The 22001-nt window shown below is 46.0% G+C and overlaps 1 protein-coding gene across 1 annotated transcript; it reads left to right on the forward strand.

The window, feature by feature from the left end:
- The first annotated feature begins 31 nt into the window (after positions 1 to 31).
- On the forward strand, positions 32 to 19231 carry LOC149278057 (uncharacterized). Its single transcript, XM_089502428.1, has 4 exons — positions 32 to 177; positions 13004 to 13172; positions 14011 to 14131; positions 17911 to 19231. The coding sequence occupies exons 1-4, from the start codon at positions 32 to 34 to the stop codon at positions 18726 to 18728; spliced, it is 1254 nt and encodes a 417-aa protein (XP_089358554.1). The 3' UTR covers positions 18729 to 19231.
- The last annotated feature ends 2770 nt before the right edge of the window (positions 19232 to 22001 follow it).

The raw sequence follows: 22001 nt of genomic DNA on the forward strand, positions 1-22001 counted from the left end.
GAGCATTCTCTTCGGTGGTTGCCCCCCTTCCATGGGATCCAGCCCTCCTCCCAGGATCGAGGAGCACCAGAGCATTGAGCTGATGGCAAGAAAGAACCCAATTGCCATGGCAGTCTTCTGCATGCAGAGAAGTCATAATTCTGAGAGTGCCTCTGCCCATGTGACCATAAGTGACTGGTGAGTCAATCTATAGGTAAATCCAACTGATTCAGTGATTCTCTTCTGATCAGGACTAAGAATAGGATAGGATACAGGCTAGGATTTAGGAATGCATGTGGCTAGAACAAGAAATTCCCAAGCAAAGATGGACTGGTAACAGTGTGGAAAATAGGCACTCTCCACGTAGAATCATAGAATTGTAGAGCTGGAGGAGACTACAAAGACCACCCAGTCCAACCCCTTGCCATGCAGGAAATCTCAATCAAAGCATCCCTGACAGATGGCCCCCTCCCCATTTAGACACTGGTGAAAATAATTATTTCATTTTTGCAAATGAGACTATTTCTCTGAGCTTAACTGCTGTGTTTGTCTATGTCAGTCATAGTAGGAGCAAGAAGTGTGCACCTCCTCCCTCTGCTTGCTAAAGCCACATAGACGTTGAGGCATGTACGTTTGTGTGCATTGTTTCAGAATGGACCTATTGTCAAAATCACATTCATCTAAACTTCTCCTTGCCTATTTTTTAAAAGCATGCACACTGCTGAATGTGTTGCACTTGATACATGAAAAGTCTATAAATGTACAGGCTTATGCATGAAGATTACTCCCTGGATTATGCTCATTTTTGGGAAGGGAAGATGTAAGTAAATTCATTATATAAACCAAGTGAAACAAATACCTCACAAAACTCTAGAAAATACCACATACACACACAGTCCCCAAACAAAGGACTCACTGGCACATTGTGTGTCTGGGGTCTGGAAATCTCACTTCCACCTTCTGGGAAGACAATGCTGCAAGAGACTGATTTGGGGCTTGATGCCTGCAAAGCATGGACTCACTCTCTCAGCTGCTGCCCTTCCACACAAACCTGGGCTGAAACATTTAAACAAAGGTCCTCTTTCAGCTCCAGGAATAAAGGCCTACCTTCAGTACAAAGACCCTGATTCCTGCAGCCCCAGAAAGGGCTCTTCTGCAGTCCTTTATGGCCAGAGCTTCCCTGGGTCAGAGGCCGTCTCCTCAGCCGTAGAGAAGGGTTGCTGTGAGTGCGAAGGAGGAGGAGGTCCACAGGGCTGAGGGAGGGAAGGCAATGGGAAAAGGTCAGTGCCAATGGCCATGGAGGGCAGAAAGGTGACAATGCCTAGGAAACTCCTCTGAGTCCCAGCCATTCTAGGAATGAGTGGCAGGAGTGAGTCCAGGGGGCTGAGGGCGTTTCCTTTCCCAAAGGGGGAGGCAAGGACGGAAGGACCCTCCCCAGCTAGGGCCCAAAGGGAGGGTCTCTTTCCCAACTCTCTCTCCCAGCCCTCAAATCCCAGCCTCCCCACTGGCCCTGAGTCCCTGCCTCTTCTTCCTCAGAGCCCCCCACAGGCCCCTTCCTTCCTTCCTTCCCCCCAAAATGGAGGGGCAGAGGCACAAAGGAACACACTTCTTTCCTTTTGGCCCAAGGAGCCTGGCCTCCTTCTGACTCTGAAGCCTCAGGAGAGAAAGAGAGGCCTCTGTTCAACTTAGGCCTCAGAGAAGGTTCCGGAACATTATTCCCCACAGTCACAAGCAGCAGAAAATGGCCTCTGGAACACAAAATGGCCAGGGATGGTGGAAGGGACTGGGATTCTAGAACACAAAATGGCCACCAGAACACGAAATGGCCACTGGGACACAAAATGGCTGCCCCTTCCTCATTGCTTGGCAGTTGGCAGTTTGAGGCCTTCAGGGAATCCAAATTGGTAGATGAAAGGGCCCCAAAGTCGGAAGGGATCCGAAATAGGATTTCCAAACCTTAACAACACCTAGACATTTTCCTGATGCTATTGAAAGTGAAACTGATCCCCTCCTTAATTACAATCAATAGTGAAGGATGTTAATACTAATATTAAGAGTGCCCATCGTCCGCAACCCAGCTCAGGTCTTGACCGCTCAGGGAGGCCAGTCCAGCTGCAGGTGGCCCTCTGTCTGTCCTCCTTTCCTTCTGCATTCCTCCTCTTTTCCCCAGCATCAGCCCCTTTCCCAAGAAGACTGCATCTGCACTATAGAAATAAAGCACTTTGACACCGCTTTAACCGCTCAGTGCTATGGAATCCTGGGATTTTATCTTTGGACACTTAGCCTTCTCTGCCAGAGAGCTCTCATGCCACAACAAACTACAGATCCCAGGATTCCATAGGATGGAGCCAGGAGAGTTAAAGCGGTTTCTAACCAGATGATTTCTGTAGTGCAGATAGAGCCCAAGTCAGTTGTAAAAGGATAGAAGCAACCAAGTGAAATTTTTATTCTGTTAAAAATGGTTTTACTTTTTTAAAATATAAGCAGTTTGTTTTTCTGTCTAATCCTTATTCTTCTAGTTGATGTTTCTTTCTATATTGGTTTGTTTCATTCTTGGTAATATGAGTTATTCTGGTCGGTCTCCTTCCTTCTTGCCTGAAAGTCTATTAATACGAAAACTGGGGAGTCTTTTTAAACTTTCCAGAGGAGCTCCTTTTGGCCTTGTTTGGGGGACTAACCTCCTCTTAGAAGCCAAAGCCCTATGTTTCTGAATAAAAATAATAAGGCTTATATTAAAACTATCCTCCCCATTTCTGATCCCTTTTAAAACCCATGTTCCCCAGAAGGAGCAGAGCTGTGTAATAAGAAAAGACACACAAAGAGACACACTTCCTTCCTTTTGGCCCAAGGAGCCTGGCCTCCTTCTCTCTCTGGAGCCTCAGGAAAGAAAGAGAAGCCTCTGTTCAACTGAGGCCTCAGAGAAGGTTCTGGAACATTGTTCCCCACAGTCACAAGCAGCACAAAATGGCCACCAGAACACAAAATGGCTGGTAGAATACAAAATGGCTGCCAGAACACAAAATGGCCACCAGAACACAAAATGGCTGCTAGAAGACAAAATGGCTACCAGAACACAAAATGTTTGCTGTACCACAAAATGGCTGCCAGAACACAAATTGGCTGCCAGAACACAAAATGGTCACTGGAACACAAAATGGCCGCTGGGACAAAAAATGGCTACTTCTGTCTGAGCGCTTGGCAGTTGGCAGTTGGAGGCCTTCAGGGAGAGAGAGACCGAGGGAAGAGTGGAAGGAGGTCCTGGAGGGAGGGGGCCTTGGGAGATGGGGATCCTTCCTGAGATATTTGGGGTTCGCTTCCTAACAAAGGGGTTTCTGGCCTCATAAAGGATTTGGGGCAAACTGGATCTGAAAGGCATTAGTAGCCTTTTCTCTTGCCAGTGGGATTTACAGTGTATTTCCTGGACTTGATCTCCCAGCATCCACATGGTCAGAGAGAGGAGGGGTCCTGCCTTGCAGAAAGGCCCCTCCAATCCTTCTGAACCAAGGACTACAACTCCCACATCTTCTTTCTTTCTTTCTTTCTTTCTTTCTCCCTAGCTACCTTGTGTTAGTGGTGTTACTGGACTTGTTGTCGTTGTGTGCCTCCAAGTTGTTCCTGACCTATGCTGACCCTAAGGGAAGCTCTTCGCAGGCTTTTATTGGCAAGATTTGTCCAGAAGTGGTTTTGTAAGTGCCTCTCTCTGAGGCTGAGAGAGTGTAACTTGCCTAAGGTCATTCAGTGGGTTTCCGTGGCTAAGAAGGCATTCGAACCCTGGGCTCCAGGGTCATAGTCCAATACTCCAGCCACTAAACCATGTTGGCTCTTTCTTGAGGCTTTGTCGTTTTTTGTGGAATGGCTCTAAGTCATTGTCGACTTCTGGGGAGCCTCTCTTGGGGCTTTCTTGGCAAGAGCTGTTCAGAGGAGGTTTGCCATTGCCTTCCCTGAGGCTGAGAGAGTGTGACTTCTTGCCCAATGGACCCAGCTGGTTTCATGGAGGAGTGGGGCACTGGACTCTGGCCTCCAGAGTTCTAACCCAACACATAAACCACTGCACCACACTGTCTCCCATTCCCATGTACAACCTGAGAAATAATTGCAGTTTTTTTTCTTCATGTGTATCTTCAAGTCACTTCTAATTTATGGCAACCCTAAGGCAACCTTATCATGAGGTTTCTTTGGCAGGTTTCTTCAGAGAGGGGTTGCCATTGCCATTCTCTGAGGCTGAGAAAGTGTGACTTCCCAAGGGCCGCCTAAGTCCAAAACACACTGCAGCAATACTCCAATCTGAGATTGCTTTAACTGCCCTAGCTGAGCTCAGTGCTAAGGAATTCTGGGAACTTTAGTTTTCTGAGACATTGAGCCTTCTCTGTCAGAGAGCTCTGGTGCCACAATAAACTCCAGTTCCCAGGATTCCCTAGCACTGGGCCAGGGAAGTTAAAGCGCTCTCAGACTGGACTATTGCTGCCGTGTGTTTTGGACCTTACTTGGCCGCAAACTGTCCATATCCTGCAATGCATCTCCTAATTCTGTTGGCAGTCCCTCCCTCCCAACACTTTCTCATTTCCCCCCAAAACCAGCGCAAAGCTGGCAGATGGAAAGAAGTTTTAAAGCAGCATTTAAATATGCACTATTTGTTTTTAAAAGACTAAATGTCCCAAATGCTATTATCAGTTTTGTAGCTATTATTACAGAAAGACGTAGATGCAAACTCCTCAAGTACCTTTATTTTCTGGAGTGAGATGGGCTTTTCCAACTGACTCACTGTGATGATCTCCGGTGGTCCAAGCAGCCAAACTGCAGCCCTGGAATAATAATAATAATACTAATAATACTAATAATAATAATAATAATAATAATAATTTTATACCCCTCTCTTCAGCCAAAAGGCTATCAGAGTGTCTTACAAATTGTTAATTAGACATTTAGACATTATGGCTCATAGCCCAGCAGACCCTTAACTTCCTTAAATCTCGCTGCCATCATCCAGCGAATTATAAAAGGACTTCCCTTAACCTACACTGGGACCAGTTAAGGAACCTTATTTCTCCTTCTTTACTGATCTTCCCAAGCATCAACTGAGCCAAAAGACGTGTAAAAGGAGCGTCGAGTAGAAGATACTCCAAGGAGATATTTACTATAAATAACAAAATATAACTGAAATATAAGTCCTACAAGATATTAAGAATCTTGCAGGTTACAATATTTGTAAGTATATAATATACAATTCACACAAGCTATTAAAAAAATAAAATAAACCTAAGCGTCCAATTCTGAGATTAACTTCCAAGATCCACTCTTTAACTCTCTCTCTGGATCTCCAACTGACACAATTCCCCCAACTGTCTCTTGGTCTCTCAGGCCTTATATCTCCTTCTCACGGAAGCTTCCAGAAGAACCTTTATCTTGCTCTCTGATTGGTCAAGAGAGCCTTTCGTAGCAGTGATGTCATTCTGCATTTGCATAAACCTCCCTTTTCTGCCTGAAGAAGACTTCCATTGACTGGAGCCCAGTCATTGCACTTTCCCAAGGCAAGGCTTGCACCTATTTCTCAATGTTGTTCTTGGTGTCTGCCTTCCAGTTGTTTCCAGGTCTTATGGTGACTTTATGGGAGTCTCTGAAGGGGTTTTCTTGGCAGGTTTCCTTCAGAGTGGGTTTCCCATGGCCATCCTCTGAGGCTGAGAGAGTGTGACTTGCCCAAGGCTTCAGTGGTTTTGAAGCCTTTTTGCTTTACCTTCTAGAAGGAAGCTGAGGTGTTGCTTCTTCCATTGAAGAATGAGAGGAACCTTGTGGCATCCAAAAGGCTAACATTCTCTGGAGTTATGTCTGATAATATGAATATATAGGATTGCAATCCCTGTTCGTTTATTAAAAGGTTTATAGTGCACCCCATATCATAGAATCTCATAGCTATGTCCCTTAATAGCAGTTAACCCAATTAAACAGTATATAAAACAAAAACATGGAACAAGCTAGACAAGAGGCCTCCAGGCTGCACCTGGCTCTTTTGCATTGGTGGCGGCAGTGGAGCTGCGGCTGTGAGGAGGCCAAGCCTCAGACACCTCTCCGCCGTCGCCGACGGCAACTCCTGTGGTGGTGATGGTGACGGCGGAGAGGAGGCCAAGGAGAGTGCCAGAGTCGTCCTCTCCGCCGCCGCCTTTGCGTGAGGGCCAGGTGCTGGGCTGGAGTCTTCTTGGCCTCCAACACCCAAACCTGGCCCTTTTGTGCTTGCGGTGGCAGCGAGGAGGCTGAGGAGGCATCTGGTGTTGCTGCTCCGCCACCTCGGGATCCCGTTGCCAAGGCCAGGGGAAAGGCGAGGTGTTTCTCCTGGAGGCCAAGTGTGCTGGCAGTGGAGCGAAGGCCGAGGAGTACTGCCAGAGGCCTCTTTGGCCCCCTCTCCACTGCCTCCATGGCGCAAGGGCTGTGTGGGGCTATTGGAGGCCGAGAGGCCTCTGGGTCACCACCCAGCCCTTCCACGGTGGCAGCAGTGGGGGCATGCAGGCCGAGGTGGAGAGGAGGCCTCTGGCGCTGATCCTCTGCCTCCTCTTCGCTGCCACCGCAGCAATCACTGCCACCTCCGCAGAAGGGCCGGATGGTGGGCTGGAGCCCTCTTGGCCTCCAACATCCCCACGCGGCCTTTCCCCCGACCGTGGCGGTGAGGAGGGAAAAAGTTGGGGAGGGGAGGAGAGGAGAGGGACTTTTGTCCCCAATGTTGGCACGTGTGGATTTGAGCATACGCGGATTTTGGTATACGCCGGGGGGCGGAACGGATCCCCCACGTATACCAGGGCCCCACTATATTTGCAAGCAAAGGAGGGCCAAGAGAGCCCTGGAGAGCCTTGCCTTGGGGTGGCTCTGGATCTCTGGTGCCTAACAAACTACAAATCCCAGGATTCCTCAGGATGGAGCCAGGAGAGTTAACACAGTTTCGAACTGGAATATTTCTGCAGTGCAGACACAGCCTGAGCTGGTTGTAAAAGGGTAGAAGCGTCCAAGTCTGGTTTTTTTCCTCTCTTAATAATGCTTTTATTTTCAAAAACTAAGCGCTTTGTTTTGTTATTTTTGTTGTTGTTTGTTTGTTTCATTCTTGGTAATATGAGATGGTCTGGTTTGTCAACTTCATTCATGCATTAAAATCTCTTAATAATAAAACTGAAGAGACTTTTAAAACCTCCCAGAGGAGCTACTTTTAGCCTTTTGGCGGCGGGGGGGGGGGGGGGATCCTCCTCTTAGAAGCCAAAGCCTGATGTTATGAAGAATAATAATAATGCTTATATTAAAACTATCCTCTCCATTTCTGATCCCTTTTAAAACCCATGTTCCCCAGAAGGAGCAGAGCTGTGTCTATTTGAAAAGACACACAAAACACACAAAAATAAACACACTTCCTTCCTTTTGGCCCAAGGAGCCTGGCTTCCTTATCTCTCTAAAGCCCCAGGAGAGAAAGAGAGGCCTCTGTTCAACTGAGGCCTCAGAGAAGGTTCTGGAACATTATTCACCACAGTCACAAGCAGCACAAAATGGCCGCCAGAACACAAGGAGGCAGGGACTGGGATTCCAGCCAATCAGGGCCAGGGACACAAAATGGCTGCCAGAAAACAAAATGGCCTCCGGAACAGAAAATGTGAGTCTGGGGCAGGGGGTGGGGTCTTCCAGGTCCTCTGCCCCCATTGGCCAGCCTCAAGAAGAGGAGGAGCTTCTGCTTCTCTATTTAGCTCTGCGTGCGGAAAAGTGACCGAGGAGAGAAGCAGAGTGTCAGAGGGAGAAAGAGACAGATAGAGAGACAGGAAGGAAGGAGGAGAGAGGAGTAGAGTGTAAGAGAGATAAAGAGACAGACAGGAAGGGAGGAAGGAAGGAAGGAAGGAGAGAGGAGCAGAGTGTAAGAGAGATAAAGAGACAGACAGGAAGGGAGGAAGGAAGGAAGGAAGGAAGGAAGGAAGGAGAGAGGAGCAGAGTGTAAGAGAGAGAAAGAGACAGACAGAGAGGGAGGAAGGAAGGAAGGAAGGAAGGAAGGAAGGAAGGAAGGAAGGAGAGAGGAGCAGAGTGTCAGAGGGAGAAAGAGACAGATAGAGAGACAGGAAGGAAGGAGGAGAGAGGAGTAGAGTGTAAGAGAGATAAAGAGACAGACAGGAAGGGAGGAAGGAGTGAGGGGAGTGAAGCGACAGCAGAGGGACACGGCCTGGAACCACTAGGCTTCACTGATGCACTGAGGTCTGTCTGGGCCTGTCTTGGGTCTACTGCTGCTGCTTTCCTTTGGCCACTGCCATTAAGGAGGGGAGGAAGGAGGCCCAGCAGTCCTTCTAGGCATGGCCCACTCTCTCTGAAGTCCCAAAGGGGATTCCAGTGCTTTTAATGGTGGCGCTCATGCTGTAGCAAAGATGATGATGATGATGATGATTTTATCAGGCCTAGGGGGGGAGGATAGAGCTGCTGCCAGACCTTAATCATCATTAATATCACCTTCCTGTGCCTTCTTGCTTTGCACCACTGTAATGGCCATGGCTCAGTGCTATGGAACTCTGGGAATGTTCTTTTGGTTTGGCATTTTAGCTGTTGTTAAGGTTTGGAAATACTGTTTGAGGACCCTTCCGACTTTGGGGCCCTTTCCTCCTCCATTATGGCTTCCCTGAAGGCCTCAAACTGACAACTGACAAGCGCTGAGCCAGAGGCATCCATTTTGTGTTCTGGCGGCCATTTTGTGCTGCTTGTGACTGTGGGGAATAATGTTCCGGAACCTTCTCTGAGGCCTCAGTTGAACAGAGGCATCTCTTTCTCTCCTGAGGCTCCAGAGTCAGAAGGAGGCCAGGCTCCTTGGGCCAAAAGGAAGGAAGTGTGTCTCTTTGTGTGTCTTTTGTGTCTCATTTCTGAGAGGGTTTTCTTATTACACAGCTCTGATCCTTCTGGGGAACATGGGTTTTAAAAGGGATCAGAAATGGGGAGGATACTTTTAATATAAGTGTTATTATTATTCTTCACAAACATGGGGCTTTGGCTTCTAAGAGGAGGCTAGTCCCCCAAAAAAGGCCAAAAGTGGCTCCTTTGGGAAGTTTTAAAAGTCTCCCCAGTTTCCTTATTAATAGATTTTGAGGCAAGAAGGAAGGAGACAGACCAGAATAACTCATATTACCAACAATGAAACAAACAAACACAGAAACAAACAACAACAAGAAGAATAAGGATTAGACAGAAAAACAAACTGTTTATATTTTAAAAAAGCAAAACCATTTTTTACAGGATAAAAATTTGACTTGGGTGCCTCTATTCTTTTACAACCAACTTAGGCTGTATCTGCACTGCAGAAATAATCTGTTTCGAAACTGCTTTAACTCTCCTGGTTCCATCCTATGGAATCCTGGGATTTGTAGTTTGTTGTGGCATGAGAGCTCTCTGGCAGAGAAGGCTAATGTCCCAAAGGTAAAATCCCAGGATTCCATAGCACCGAGCAGTTAAAGCGGTGTCAAAGTGTCTTATTTCTAAGTGCGGATGCAGCCTTCTTGGGAAAGGGGTGATGCTGGGGAAAGAGGAGGAATGCAGAAGGAAAGGAGGACGGACGGAGGGCCACCTGCAGCTGGACTGGCCTCCCTGAGCGGTCAAGACCTGAGCTGGGTTGCGGACGATGGGCACTCTTAATATCAATATTAATATCTTTCACTATTGATTGTAATTAAGGAGGGGATCAGATTCCTCCTTTCAATAGCATCAGGAAAATGTTTAGGTGTTGTTAAGTTTGCAAATCCTGTTTGGGGTCCCTTCCGACTTTAGGGCCCTTTCATCCTCCATTTTGGGTTCCCTGAAGGCTGCCAACTGCCAAGCACTGAGGCAGAGGGAGCCATTTTGTGTCCTGGCGGCCATTTTGTGTCCCGGTGGACTTTTTCGTTTCTGTCAGCCATTTTGTCTTCTGGTGGACATTTTGTGCTGCTTGTGAATGTGGGGAATAATGTTCCGGAACAATCTCTGAAGCCTCAGTTGAACATGTCAGGAAATGACATGGATGTGGCCACTAGGTGGAGCTGTTGTGCAAGTTATATATATACAGCTCTAGTGGCAGTTAAATGTGTCAGCATTCGAACAGTGCATCATCGGAATGTTGATGCAACTGTCAACTGTCCTTCCTAACTGTCACTGAGAGACAGAGTGAGACAGTTGGTGTGTGAGAGCAACTGCCTCTCTGTGGATGGTGTTACTGTGGCTGCGTCCCAGGTTGTGTTATTATTGTTGGTTGGTGTAAATAGTGTGTATTAGAGACGGTTGTCCAATACACTGTGTGTGTGTGTGTGTGTATATATATATATATATATATATATATATATATATTGTAAATATTGCAAACGAAGATTAAAGTCCTCATGAAGAGTGAAGGCTTGTTCTGTGGTTATTTCTCAAGCCTGGAGCTCATGACCGTTTGCAGTGGTGAAGGAATATTTCCTTCTTGACCAGAATACCTTTGCAGACATCTCCACAGATTCCTTCTCCCTGGCGTCCTGTCGATGTGGTTCAACTCAGCAGGTGGTCGTGGTGGACAAAGCACGTCTTTCCACACGCCCCAACAGAACAGAGGTTCCTCTTTCTCTCTCTGAGGCTCCAGAGCGAGAAGGAGGCCAGGTTCCTTGGGCCAAAAAGAGGGTTGTGTGTCCCTTTGTGCCTCTGACCCTCCATTTTGTGGGGAAGGAAGGAAGGAAGGAAGGAAGGAAGGAAGGAAGGAAGGAAGGAAGGGGCCTGTGGGGGTCTGAGGAAGGGAGGCAGGACCAGTGGAGAGGCTGGGCTTTGGGGGCTGAGAGAGAGAGAGGTGGGGAAAGAGACCCTCCCTTTGGGCCCTAGCTGGGGAGGGTCCACCGGTCCTTGCCTCCCCCTTTGGGAAAGGAGACCCCCTCAGCCCCTGGACTAACTCCTGACACTCATTCCTAGGGCTGGGACTCAGAGGAGTTTCCTAGGCATTGTCACCTTCTGCCCTCCATGGCCATTGGCACTGACCTTTTCCCATTGCCTTCCCTCCCTCAGCCCTGTGGACCTCTTCCTCCTTCGCATTCAGAGCAACCCTTCTCTACGGCTGAGGAGACGGCCTCTGACCCAGGGAAGCTCCGGCCATAAAGGACTGCAGAAGAGGCCTTTCTGGGGCTGAAGAAGTCAGTGTCTTTGTACTGAAGGTAGGCTTTTATTCCTGGAGCTGAAAGATGACCTTTGTTTAAATGTTTCAGTCCAGAATTGTATGGAAATGTTGCAGCTGAGAGAGTGAGCCCATGCTTTGCAGGCATAAAGCCCCAAATTCGCTCTCTAACAGCATTGTCTTCCCAGAAGGTGGAAGGGAGATTTCCAGACCTCAGACACACAGTGCACAAGTGAGTCCTTTTTATGGGAACTGTGTGTGTATGTGTTGTTTACTAGAACTTTGTGAGATATTAGTTTCACTGGGTTTATAAAATGAATTTATATACGTCTTCACTTACCCCAAATGAGCATAATCCAGGGTGCAATATTCAAGTCATAAACCTATACATTTATAGATATTTGTTATATCAAGTGCAACATATTCAGCAGTTTGCATCTTTTTAAAAAATATTCAAGGAAAAATGAAGAAATTGTGATTTTAACAATAGATCCATTCAGAAACAATGCACACAAATGTATATGCCTCAATTTCTATGTGGCTTTAGCAAGAAGAGGGAGGAGGTTCATACTTCATGCTCCTGCTATGACTGACATAGGAAACACAGCAGTTAAGCTTAGAAAAATAGTCTCATCTGCAAAAATAAAGTAATTATTTTGACCAGTGTCTAAATGGGAAGGAGGCCATGATGATGGGAGGACATGGATTAGATCTGTAAGATCATGCCCAAGAGCTAGAGCTTCTCCACCTGGGACATAGAGCAGGTCCTCCCCCTCCTCCTCTGTGTGAAAGAGAAGTCAAATTCTCATCAGTGATGATGACACAGCATGACAAATTTGTATTCCTGAATTTAAAAATCTGAGGAGTCCGGAATCCTGTTGGTTAACCCTAGAGAGCAGACCCACTGAAACCATAAGTGACTGGTGAGTCAACTTATAGATAAATCCCACTGATTCAGTGATTCTACTCTGATCAGGTTAGGCACAAGATAGAGGCTAGGATTTAGGTCTGCATGTGGCTGGGACAGGATATTCCCAAGACAAGATGGACAGGCAACAATGTGGAAAATGGGCACTCTCCACATGGGCAAAGACACTATCAGAATTGTGACTTCTCTGCATGCAGAAGGCTGCCATGGGAATTGGGTGCTCCCTTTCCATCAGCTCAATCGTCTGGTGCCCCCTGATCCTGGGAGAAGGGCTGGATCCCATGGAAGGGGAGCAACCTGAGAAGAGAGAGCTCCTTTCCTGCCCTTCTTGACTGAGGGCCTCCCTGGGGAAGGGCCATTTTTAGACGCATTCCACCTAGAGCAACACTGGAGCATAGAGAGTTCTGCTGGTTTGGCCACTGGGAGAATGAGGAACCACCAGGCCAGACAGCCTGACCCAGCACAACCCTCTATGCTCCAGTGTTGCTCCGAGTGGAATCAGACTACAACTGGCCATTCAGTGACCCAGGTCCTACCATACAGTTGTGGAAGGCATCCCACATGGCCATTCCATGCCTGGTGAGAGTGTTGGTGTGAGGTATTAGAGAAGCATCCAGCTGTGTTTCTGTAGTCAGAAGCAAAATGAAGAAATCTTCCTCTGAGGGCTTTGTGGACCTCTGCAGGTTTCAGCAGATAATGCACTCATTTCACATCCAGCTATGAGGACATAGTCAGGACCCTTTCCAATTCCCCATCCCCTGATCCCCAGCTACTCTCACAAGGCATGGAGTAACTGTTGTGTAGGGGAGCTGCAGTGAGTCTGTGCTAGGTCCAGGGGGTTTTGTTTGGTGCAGAGGGAGGAAGGGGATGCTCACCTCTACATTGGCCCAAAGGAGGCATATGTTACCTGCGTATGTCATCAGCAGGATGCTCTTCTCTGTGTCTTTGACTGCTGCAGGCTTTCTTGCAAGCCTTACCCTGGTCTCTTTTCTCAGGAACTTCATCACGATCCCCTTGTACACAGCGTTGGGACATTGTTTGCTGGAAGTGACCAAAGTGCAGGGCCACCAGGATCCCCTTGCCCACCTGATGGCCAACACAAAGGCCAAGCAGACGGAGCTGGGCTCCAACAGAAAGAGGCTGCCGAGGGTTAACAGCTCTTTGGTAAGTTGCCATCCTGACTGTTATTTTCATCTGTGTCTGTGCTGGATCATGAAAGCAAGCTGAGAAGATACTGTCCCAGTTTGGCAGAGAGAGTCCTGGTTAATCCTCTGTCTCCTCATTTTTTCAGGGGCTTAGGAAATGTCCGATTTCACTCTCCTCTTCCCATTTCCTCCTTTCTCCTCAGGTCAGTTCAGTTGCTGCAAAGTGCATTCCAGGTTCAAAAGAGTCTACAGCCCATCAATGCAAAAGAGGGGAGAGGGGAGGAGAGAAGGGGGCAGGGTCTTGCCCTTGCCAGGAGTCTGAGCCAAAAGGAAAATGCTGTACCCTTTCTCGCTTGTGTGATCTTTATCATTAACAACTTTGGCCATCTTGACCCCCTTCTGGTGTTGCTTGTCCACATGTGTGTTGCTTTCCCCATCTGTGAAATGCTGGATGATATGGAAGAATATCTCTGGGCTTAAATTGAGGGTGGGCCCAGTGACCCTCAAGCCCAGAGTACTCCCCAGAACTGTTTTTTAAAAATGAAATTTGCCTCTGAAATTAGGTGAAATATGGCTAAATGAAAACTAATATACATGTTGGAATAGCCAGTATGTTAATCAATCAATAATATTCCAGAAATGGCCGAAATTATATTGTTTATCATATTGTATATTATATTGAAAGGATTCGAGACAAACTGGATCTCAAAGGCTGTAGCTTTTTGCTTTCTTGCAGAATTTAAAGTTTATTTCCTGGACTGAATTCTGAAGTGTTGAAATAATATTTGCAATGCACCATGTGTTTTCCTCCCCTTTTGTTTAGTCACTCTCTGGATCAGGGCTATTTTCTATTGCAGGTGACCTTTGCGGATGTGGCTGTATATTTCACTGAGGAGGAATGGAAACTGTTAACGAAGAAACAGAGACTGATGTACAGTTATGTGATGATGGAGAATTATGGAAATGTAGCCTCTGTGGGTAAGGAACCTGAATCCATTTCACTTCCTTTGAAGACTGAGGGCCCTTTCATAATTCACTGTCAGAGTGCTATGATTCCACTTTAGAATTATAAAATCAAAGAGTTGAAATAGACCACAAGGACCATCCGGTCAATATTCTGCCATGCAGGAAGAGACATTCAAAGCACCCCCGAGAGATGGCCATCCAGCCTCTGTTTAAAGACCTCCAAAGAAAGAGACTCCACCAAACTCTGAGGGAGTATATTCCACTGTTGAAGAGCTCTTACTGTCAGGAAGTTCCTCCTAAGGTTTAAGTGGAATCTCTTGTCCCTGTGGCTTGCATCCATTGTTCCATGTCCATTAATTTGAAATTAAGAATAATAATAATAATAACAACAACAACCATAATGCGATGCCACCATGCTCTGATGGAGTATATTCCACTGTTGAATAGCTCTTATTGTCAGGAAGTTCCTCCTAATATTTTGGTGGAACCTTTTTTCCTGTGGCTTGTGTGATCGAGTTTGGATTTATATAAATTTTGGGTACCAAGCGATCAAAAATCATGACCCCTGACTGACCCCATCACAGCCGCCATTATCCCAAAAGCGAGCTGACCACGTAGCCGGACAAGCCTAGTAGGCCATGGCTAAAGCAGAAAGGTAGATTTAAACCTTTAAAACCAGTTCTGGGAGTTGCCATTGTCGCAGGCAACATGAATGAGGACAAAGGAAGTTTGCCTCACCTATTGATGGTATTAAGTACCCAGCCATCTACATAGTAGTCTTCTCCCAAAGAAGTGGCAGACCCTTTTGTGTATCCATTGTTTAACTTTAGTCTTAGTCAATAGATAGCCATGAAGACCTTTGTTCCGCAGGTAGCTATAGCCTAAGGATACGTTTCGCAGTATAAATAAGACCCAGATTCCAGCCCTCCTTTGGACTTTGTGAGCTACAGTTCCAAACCTCAACTCTGTCGAGCAATCGCTCCGGAGCTCTCTTGGGCACTGCGTCCTGCTGAAATCACTTGGGCAAGCCAAAGCCCACTGTCTCTTTCAGGCCTCTTGTTAGCTTAGCCCGCTGGAACTTAGCTCCTAGCCATCGCGGTTGCCGCTTGCTTTCCGTTCCCCGCTGCCATGTTCACTTACCAACATCCCTCACATCTGTCGCTTGGAGAAGACTCCTTAGGTAAATATTTCAACGGTGCCTCTATCCTTTCTCCTTTACCCCCAACTCTTCCCCTCCCTTGCTTTAGCATTGAATGTGCATGTGCGTGTGTGATCCCTTTTTGGTTGTGTGGCTTTAATAAATGTTTATACTGTATTTTATTTGCAGCTCATTGACATTGCAGTCTCTGTTTCTTGGGGTTGGACTATATGACCTCTGGTATACACATAGGGATCCAATCTGCTGCGTGCGTTGTTAGGACACGCCTCTTGTAAATTTGAGCTAATTAAATTCCCCTGATTTGATCCTTCCTAACACTTGCGTCCATTGTTCTGTGTCCTTTGTTCTAGAGCAGCAGAAAGCAAGCTTGCTGCATACTCAGTATCTCTTCAAATACTTGAACAGGGCTGTCATATCCACTCTTAACCTTCTCTTCTCCAAGCTAAACGTACCCAGCTCCCTAAGTCATTCCTCAGAGAGCATGGTTTCCAGACCATTCACCATTTTGGTTTCCTTCCTCTGGACATGCTCCAGTTTCTCAACTTCTGTTTGAATTGTGGTGCCCAGAACTGGACACAGGATCATTGCAAATGAGCTCTGACCAAAACAGAATAGAGTGGAACTATTACTTCCCTTGATCTTGACACTATACTCTTATTGATACAGCCTAGGATCACATTGGCCTTTTTAGCTGCTGCATCACACTGTTGACACATGTTCAACTTGTGCTCTACTACCATTCCTAGTTCCCTTTCACACGTAATTTAATTGTCATAACAACTTCCTGTGGAATCTTGGAATTTCTAGTTTTAGTGAGGCACTATTGTTCTCCACTTTGTAAGGATTCTCAATATCCAATCCTAAACTGCCAATTCTGGAATTTTGTGGTAAGGAGCCATGGAGATTAATGCTTTTTGCCCCTAAATGGTCCTCAGCCCATTCCTGAGCAAGTTTCCTGGCTTTTGTGGCCCCTCTTCCAGCCTTTTGGGGCTCTGGAGAGGCTTCATGGGAAAAAGGCCTCCCTTGGCCCTGCAATGGATCAGAGAGGGCCCAACAGTGGCAAAACGGCCTCCACTTCCACAAAGGGATGCTGTGGTATATTGAAGGGCAAAACATTATACCATATTTTTAGGCAACACAATTTGGGGTTTCCCCTGAGATCCCCTGGGGTCCAATGTGACCACCCCACTTCCGAACAGTAGGCCATCTCTGTCTTAGAGATGCCTTAAGGTTGTTTTAAGGCTCATCCCTCACACTTGACCCTCACTAATATCAAAAACCAGGTCCCAGACTCCTTGTTCTGCCTTTCCTAATGCATTAGTTGTATAATGATTGTCTTGCCTTTCTCAAGAAATGAGCCTCAAAGTGTCCCTTTTGTGCATCACACTCTGTGGGTTTGTGTCTGTGATAGAGAGATGGAGGCAATGTGAAAAACAGAAAGGCAGGGAAGAGATGCTGAAGGTCAAATGGTAAAGCAGTGCAGATGGGCAATAGGGAAGGTTGGAGAGCGGAAGGAGAAAAGGAAGGGGACCAGGCCTCTGGGATCCAGGAGGGAAAGGCAGGAGCAAAGCCAGGATCGCCTAGCTTGAAAAACACACAAAGCATCACAAGAAGTAATTTGTATTGTAGCAATAAGGGTAAACATCAATCCATAAAATGAAATCCTAAACCTGGCAGGTAAAAATTGTCCCAAATAACTTTGAGAAATATAGACTTAAAATAGTAGCTTTGGCACGGTTGCTTAGAAAGTTGTATCCTAATCGAGTATCTCCCAAGCTGAGTTATATAACATTTCAAGCAGAATACAAGCTGCATATGGCGTGTTTATAGTGTTTATAGTGGCAACCCACTCATTAACTTCAAACTTCTAAAATGATTCATATAAAACAGAACAGTCAAATGGATATAGTGCAGAAAACACCGTATACAATCCTATTAATTCCAAAATGGAAGTTGTATAAAAATGTAATAGCCTGACTCTGGGTCATAATTATTTCAAGATATTACATGGGTGTTTCTACATCTGTTCCAAAAAAAAATCTGCTACAAATAATCACAGATGCACAATATCTGGCAACTTTAACAGTTACCTGCTCCTAATAATACAATTATTTGCAAGCTCTCCTCTCCGACTTCCATCAACTTCACCATCCCTTGTACACACAACTCTAATCCACACCAATCCACATGTGAGCTGTATACTGTATTGGTTGTGAGTCATCTCCTGGTGCCACACAGCATGAAGGGACCTCTGCAGTTAGCTTCCATCATGCCTTGGTCTCTGACTCAGGACTTTATGGCAGTCTCACAGGATATGATGCCACTTGCCAATCAAACTATTTCTCCACATGTTTAATACAATATTTTTGCAACATTCCTTTTTCTGACTATCTGCTTCCAGTGATTCCCTTAAGTCCCCCTCCAATCTCTTCTTTGTTAACTCCTATAAATAAGGATACAATTGTTCCATGGATTTAGGGGCATAAGTAGTATGGTCATGCTTGGGTTACTAGCAGAAACTCTCTTAATTTAATCTCTAATAAGGAGGGGTTAATGAGGGCTAAATCATGGGTAACACCCTCCTCCCTTAACGCTGATTTTCAGTCTTATCTGTCACTGTGCTTCTTTACAGAAAAATATTTGAGTCATGAGAGAATCCACACAGGAAAGAAGTCACATAAATGCCAGCATTGTGGGAGACATTTTGCTTACAAGTCAATCCTTGTCATGCATCGAAGGGTCCATACAGGAGAGAAGCCATACAAATGCCAGCATTGTGGGAAATGTTTTTATATGAAGTCAGTCCTAGTGACACATCAAAGAGTCCACACAGGAGAGAAGCCATACAAATGCCAGCATTGTGGGAAATGTTTTTATATGAAGTCAGTCCTAGTGAGACATCAAAGAGTCCACACAGGAGAGAAGCCATACAAATGCCAGCATTGTGGGAAATGTCTTTCTCAGAAGTCAGACCTAGTGAAACATCAGAGACTCCATACAGGAGAGAAGCCATACAAATGCCAGCATTGTGGGAAATGTTTTTCTCAGAAGTCAGTCCTAGTGACACATCAGAGAGTCCACACAGGAGAGAAGCCATACAAATGCCAGCATTGTGGGAAATATTTTTCTTGGAAGTCAGACCTAGTGACACATCAGAGAGTCCACACAGGAGAGAAGCCATACAAATGCCAGCATTGTGAGAAATGTTTTACTTCGAAGTCAAACCTAGTGACACATCAGAGAATCCACACAGGAGAGAAGCCATACAAATGCCAGCGTTGTGGGAAATGTTTTTCTTTGAAGTCAAACCTAGTGACACATCAGAGAATCCACACAGGAGAGAAGCCATACAAATGCCAGCACTGTGGGAAATGTTTTTCTCAGAGGTCAAGCCTAGTGACACATCAGAGAGTCCACACAGGAGCGAAGCCACACAAATCTCAGCAGTAAACTAACATTATTTTTGTCAGTAAGGAATATAAAATATTTTCAATCCAACGGTGCTAAGAAAAGGCCCTTGTGATTTTGTTTGTAAGGTTTCTCTGTCCATATGTCTGTTTGTTTTAAAGTTGTATTTTGTTAAGTTTAGGTTTTATTTGCTAATAGTATAGATAGTTGCTATGGGTTGTCTATTTGGCTGGGGATTGTGGGTCATGGTATAGGTTAGCTAGATGAGGGGCTGGGATTTGTTGCAGCTGTCTAGAATATTTATGGGAATGATAGCTTTTGCATTGTGTGGGATGTTGGCTGAAGAAAGTCGGAGGCTGGTATTAACAGAAAGGGCTAGTTTCTAGGGATGGCAAAGGGAGCCTTGTTACCTGTGGGGCATAGACTGTAGGAATTGGAGGGGGGAGCTAGGCTTGGAAGAGGGAGCAGTTTTAGGTGTTTGGGGTTTTAATGTATTGTTTGCTTGGAATGGGCAGTTCTGGCTTAACCACTGAATTTTTGACTCTGTGTTCTTAATAAAGTTCTTTACTATTTCAACACACTGGACTCTTAAATGCACAGAAGTTGTGAATTTGTGCTAAACTGACCCTTTATTCCCTCCTCAGTTTTCTGTTCCATTCCCAGCCATAAGAACACCAGAGGCAAACAGACACAAACACAAACATAGAAGATACACAGAGAGAGCTTTATTTCCAAAGCAGAGCCTTCCTTTCCTGCCTTTTCCTCCTGAGTCCAGCTCTGCACCTTGGGCTCGCCTGGAGTCTCCTCAAAGGAAGAAAGAAGGGAAGAAAGGGGAGACTGCTGAATCCCCAGCGCATACCTTCCTTTCCCGCAAAGGCCACCAGTGGAATAAGCAGCAGCAGCAGAGAGGCCCTTGCAAATCCTGCGCATGTTGAGGAGGGGCCTCGAGGGGGATGTTGAGGTCGCCCAGGACCAAAAGCCTAGCAGCATCTCAGAGACCAGTTGTGTCAGCTCCGCTAGGGAGTCTGTTAAGGAACGGAGTGGACATTAAACCAACAGAATCCCTAGACTTCGCCTAGTCTTTAAGCTGAGGCAAATACATTTGATGTGGTCGATCATATGGATAGGTATCCTGCTCAAGGCAAGATTGTCTTTATGGACCAAAATGATGTCCCCTTACCTGCTCACTGACGGAGAACCCGGCTGGTAAGGCCTGATCCCAGGTGGCTGAGCTATCATCACCCAGCCAGGTCTCTGTGAAACAAGCCAGGTCAGCCTCTTCGTCCAGTAGGAGATCCTAGACTATCTGCGTTGTATTTTTGACTGACCTGACATTACAGCCCTTTTGGGATAGCAAGGTGAATGGAAGGGGAGAGAGATATCTGTCAGGGTCCTAATTGCAGCCCATCTTGCAACACAAAAGGCAGTACTTTGAAAAAGGAATAGCTTTTATTGAAGGAGAAGTAATGGAAGTGACTTTTTTGTCAGGAATTAAAGAAGGTATAAACATATCCCTTTTATAACCATATGCATCCACCTCACTCCATTTACCAATGAAGCTAATTAATCGGTTAGCCCTTTCCCGCACAGCGTTCTCCCGCCCTTTTAGGTGCAGTGTCCTCCCATCCGGGATTCTGGCAGCTTTCCTAAAAGCAATGAAGCTCTCATGTGCCTTTTCTCAACCACTGCACCTCTGGCCTTGGACCACAGAACTCAGCCACACAACGGTTTTAATTTGCATTATGGCTTAGCAATATATATAGCTATCTATAATATAAAACCCTATCAATCTCCACATAATATGATACCACATGAAAATATAATATGCCTAAACCCATAGCAACATAATATAATATAAAAATATCCATAACTCTCTATGTTTCCCCTCCTTTTCTAGAGACCAGTCTTTTAAACTCAAGCCTCTGTTAGAAGAGTGATTCCCACACATTCCAATCCTAGCAAAGAAGCACATTCTTTAGCCATGATCTCCCTACCACTTTCTAGCATCTTCTATTAAAGCACATATTAAAACATATTATTTTAACCCACCATAAATCCCATCTATCTTAACTCTAACCTAAACCTAAACCTAAACCTATAACCCTTATGACATGAATCCCTAAATGAATAGATGCATAAATAAAGGTATTAATGACATAATGTGACCTCAGGCTGGTGCTCCTTACCTGAATGAGACTGGCCCATTGCGACCTCAGGCTGATGCTCCTTGCCTGCAGCAATGGGATGGGATCATTGTGAATTTAGGCTAATACTGCTTATCTGAAGGTTTGAGATGTGACCATTGCAACCTGAGGCTGATGCTGCTTGCCTGAAACACTGAGACTGGCCCATTGTGATCTCAGCCTGAGTTTCCTTGGCTGAAGCATTGAGAGAGTACTATTGTGACTTCAGGGTGGTGCTCTTTACCTGAAAGATTTAGACTGACCCATTGCAACCTCAGGCTGATGCTCCTTGCCTGAATGATTGAGATGGGAGAATTGTCACTTCAAACTGGTGGTGTGTCCCTGAAGGATTGAGACTGGCCCATTGTGTGTCAGAGTTCTGTCATAAAGGGTAAAAATATTAGGGTTTGGTTATTAAAGTAGGAGTTATAGTTGCAGTCCATAGTAGGCAGTGTAGAGTGATGGATTATAGAAAGTCCGTAATGGAAAATGATAGAAGGACAGATGGAGTGGCTTTTAGATGAAGGAGGCGTTTGGAGAGGGGCTGGGGTTGCAGCTGTAGATGGTTATCAAGGAGGAGTGAAGCTGGCTTGGGAAGACCGCTCTTCAGGGTGAGGCTGTCTGGGAGAAGGGAAGGGAAGTATACACAACCTTGGTATCTATGCAACCTCCGCTTGTGTTGCTTTAGCTTGGGAATTGGGGGCTGGCTTAGGGAGGGATTGAGCAAGTCCCTTTGGACTTCAGACTTTGCAAAAAGGTGTTAATGGGTGTTTCTGCCTGGATTCATCAATAAAGCTTCTTTTGTTTCAAATGAGTTTTATTTTCTGAGCACAGGACTGACTCCAGATCTCACTGTTTGCAAAGTCTCACAGTTTTACCTCCAATGGAGACCCAGGAACAAGAAGAGTTCTTGGGGAACCCAGTGGTTCTGGAGATCCCGGTGGTGGAGGAGCAGGTGCCTTCTTCAGAGGAACTAGGGCCAAGCCCAAGACTGGGAAACCTTATGAAGCTCAAACCATCCAGGCCACCACTGGAGGAATTGGGTTTCCGGCCCCAGACTGGGGAAAGGAAGGCCGTCGGGGGGCAGAGTGACAGCCTGGGACCTGGCAGTGGGGGAGTCGCTTGATAGCCG

Source organism: Sceloporus occidentalis, unplaced genomic scaffold (assembly GCF_023333645.1).
Source record: "Sceloporus occidentalis isolate IW3139 unplaced genomic scaffold, rSceOcc1.0.p SCAF_202, whole genome shotgun sequence".
Taxonomy (NCBI): Eukaryota; Metazoa; Chordata; class Lepidosauria; order Squamata; family Phrynosomatidae; genus Sceloporus; species Sceloporus occidentalis.

Coding starts and splice junctions, on each gene's coding strand:
- LOC149278057 (XM_089502428.1), top strand. CDS start 32: ATGGGATCCAGCCCTCCTCCCAGGATCGAGGAGCACCAGAGCATTGAG. Junction 13,173..14,010: donor CGAGGGTTAACAGCTCTTTG/GTAAGTTGCCAT, acceptor TTTCTATTGCAG/GTGACCTTTGCGGATGTGGC. Junction 14,132..17,910: donor TGGAAATGTAGCCTCTGTGG/GTAAGGAACCTG, acceptor GCTTCTTTACAG/AAAAATATTTGAGTCATGAG.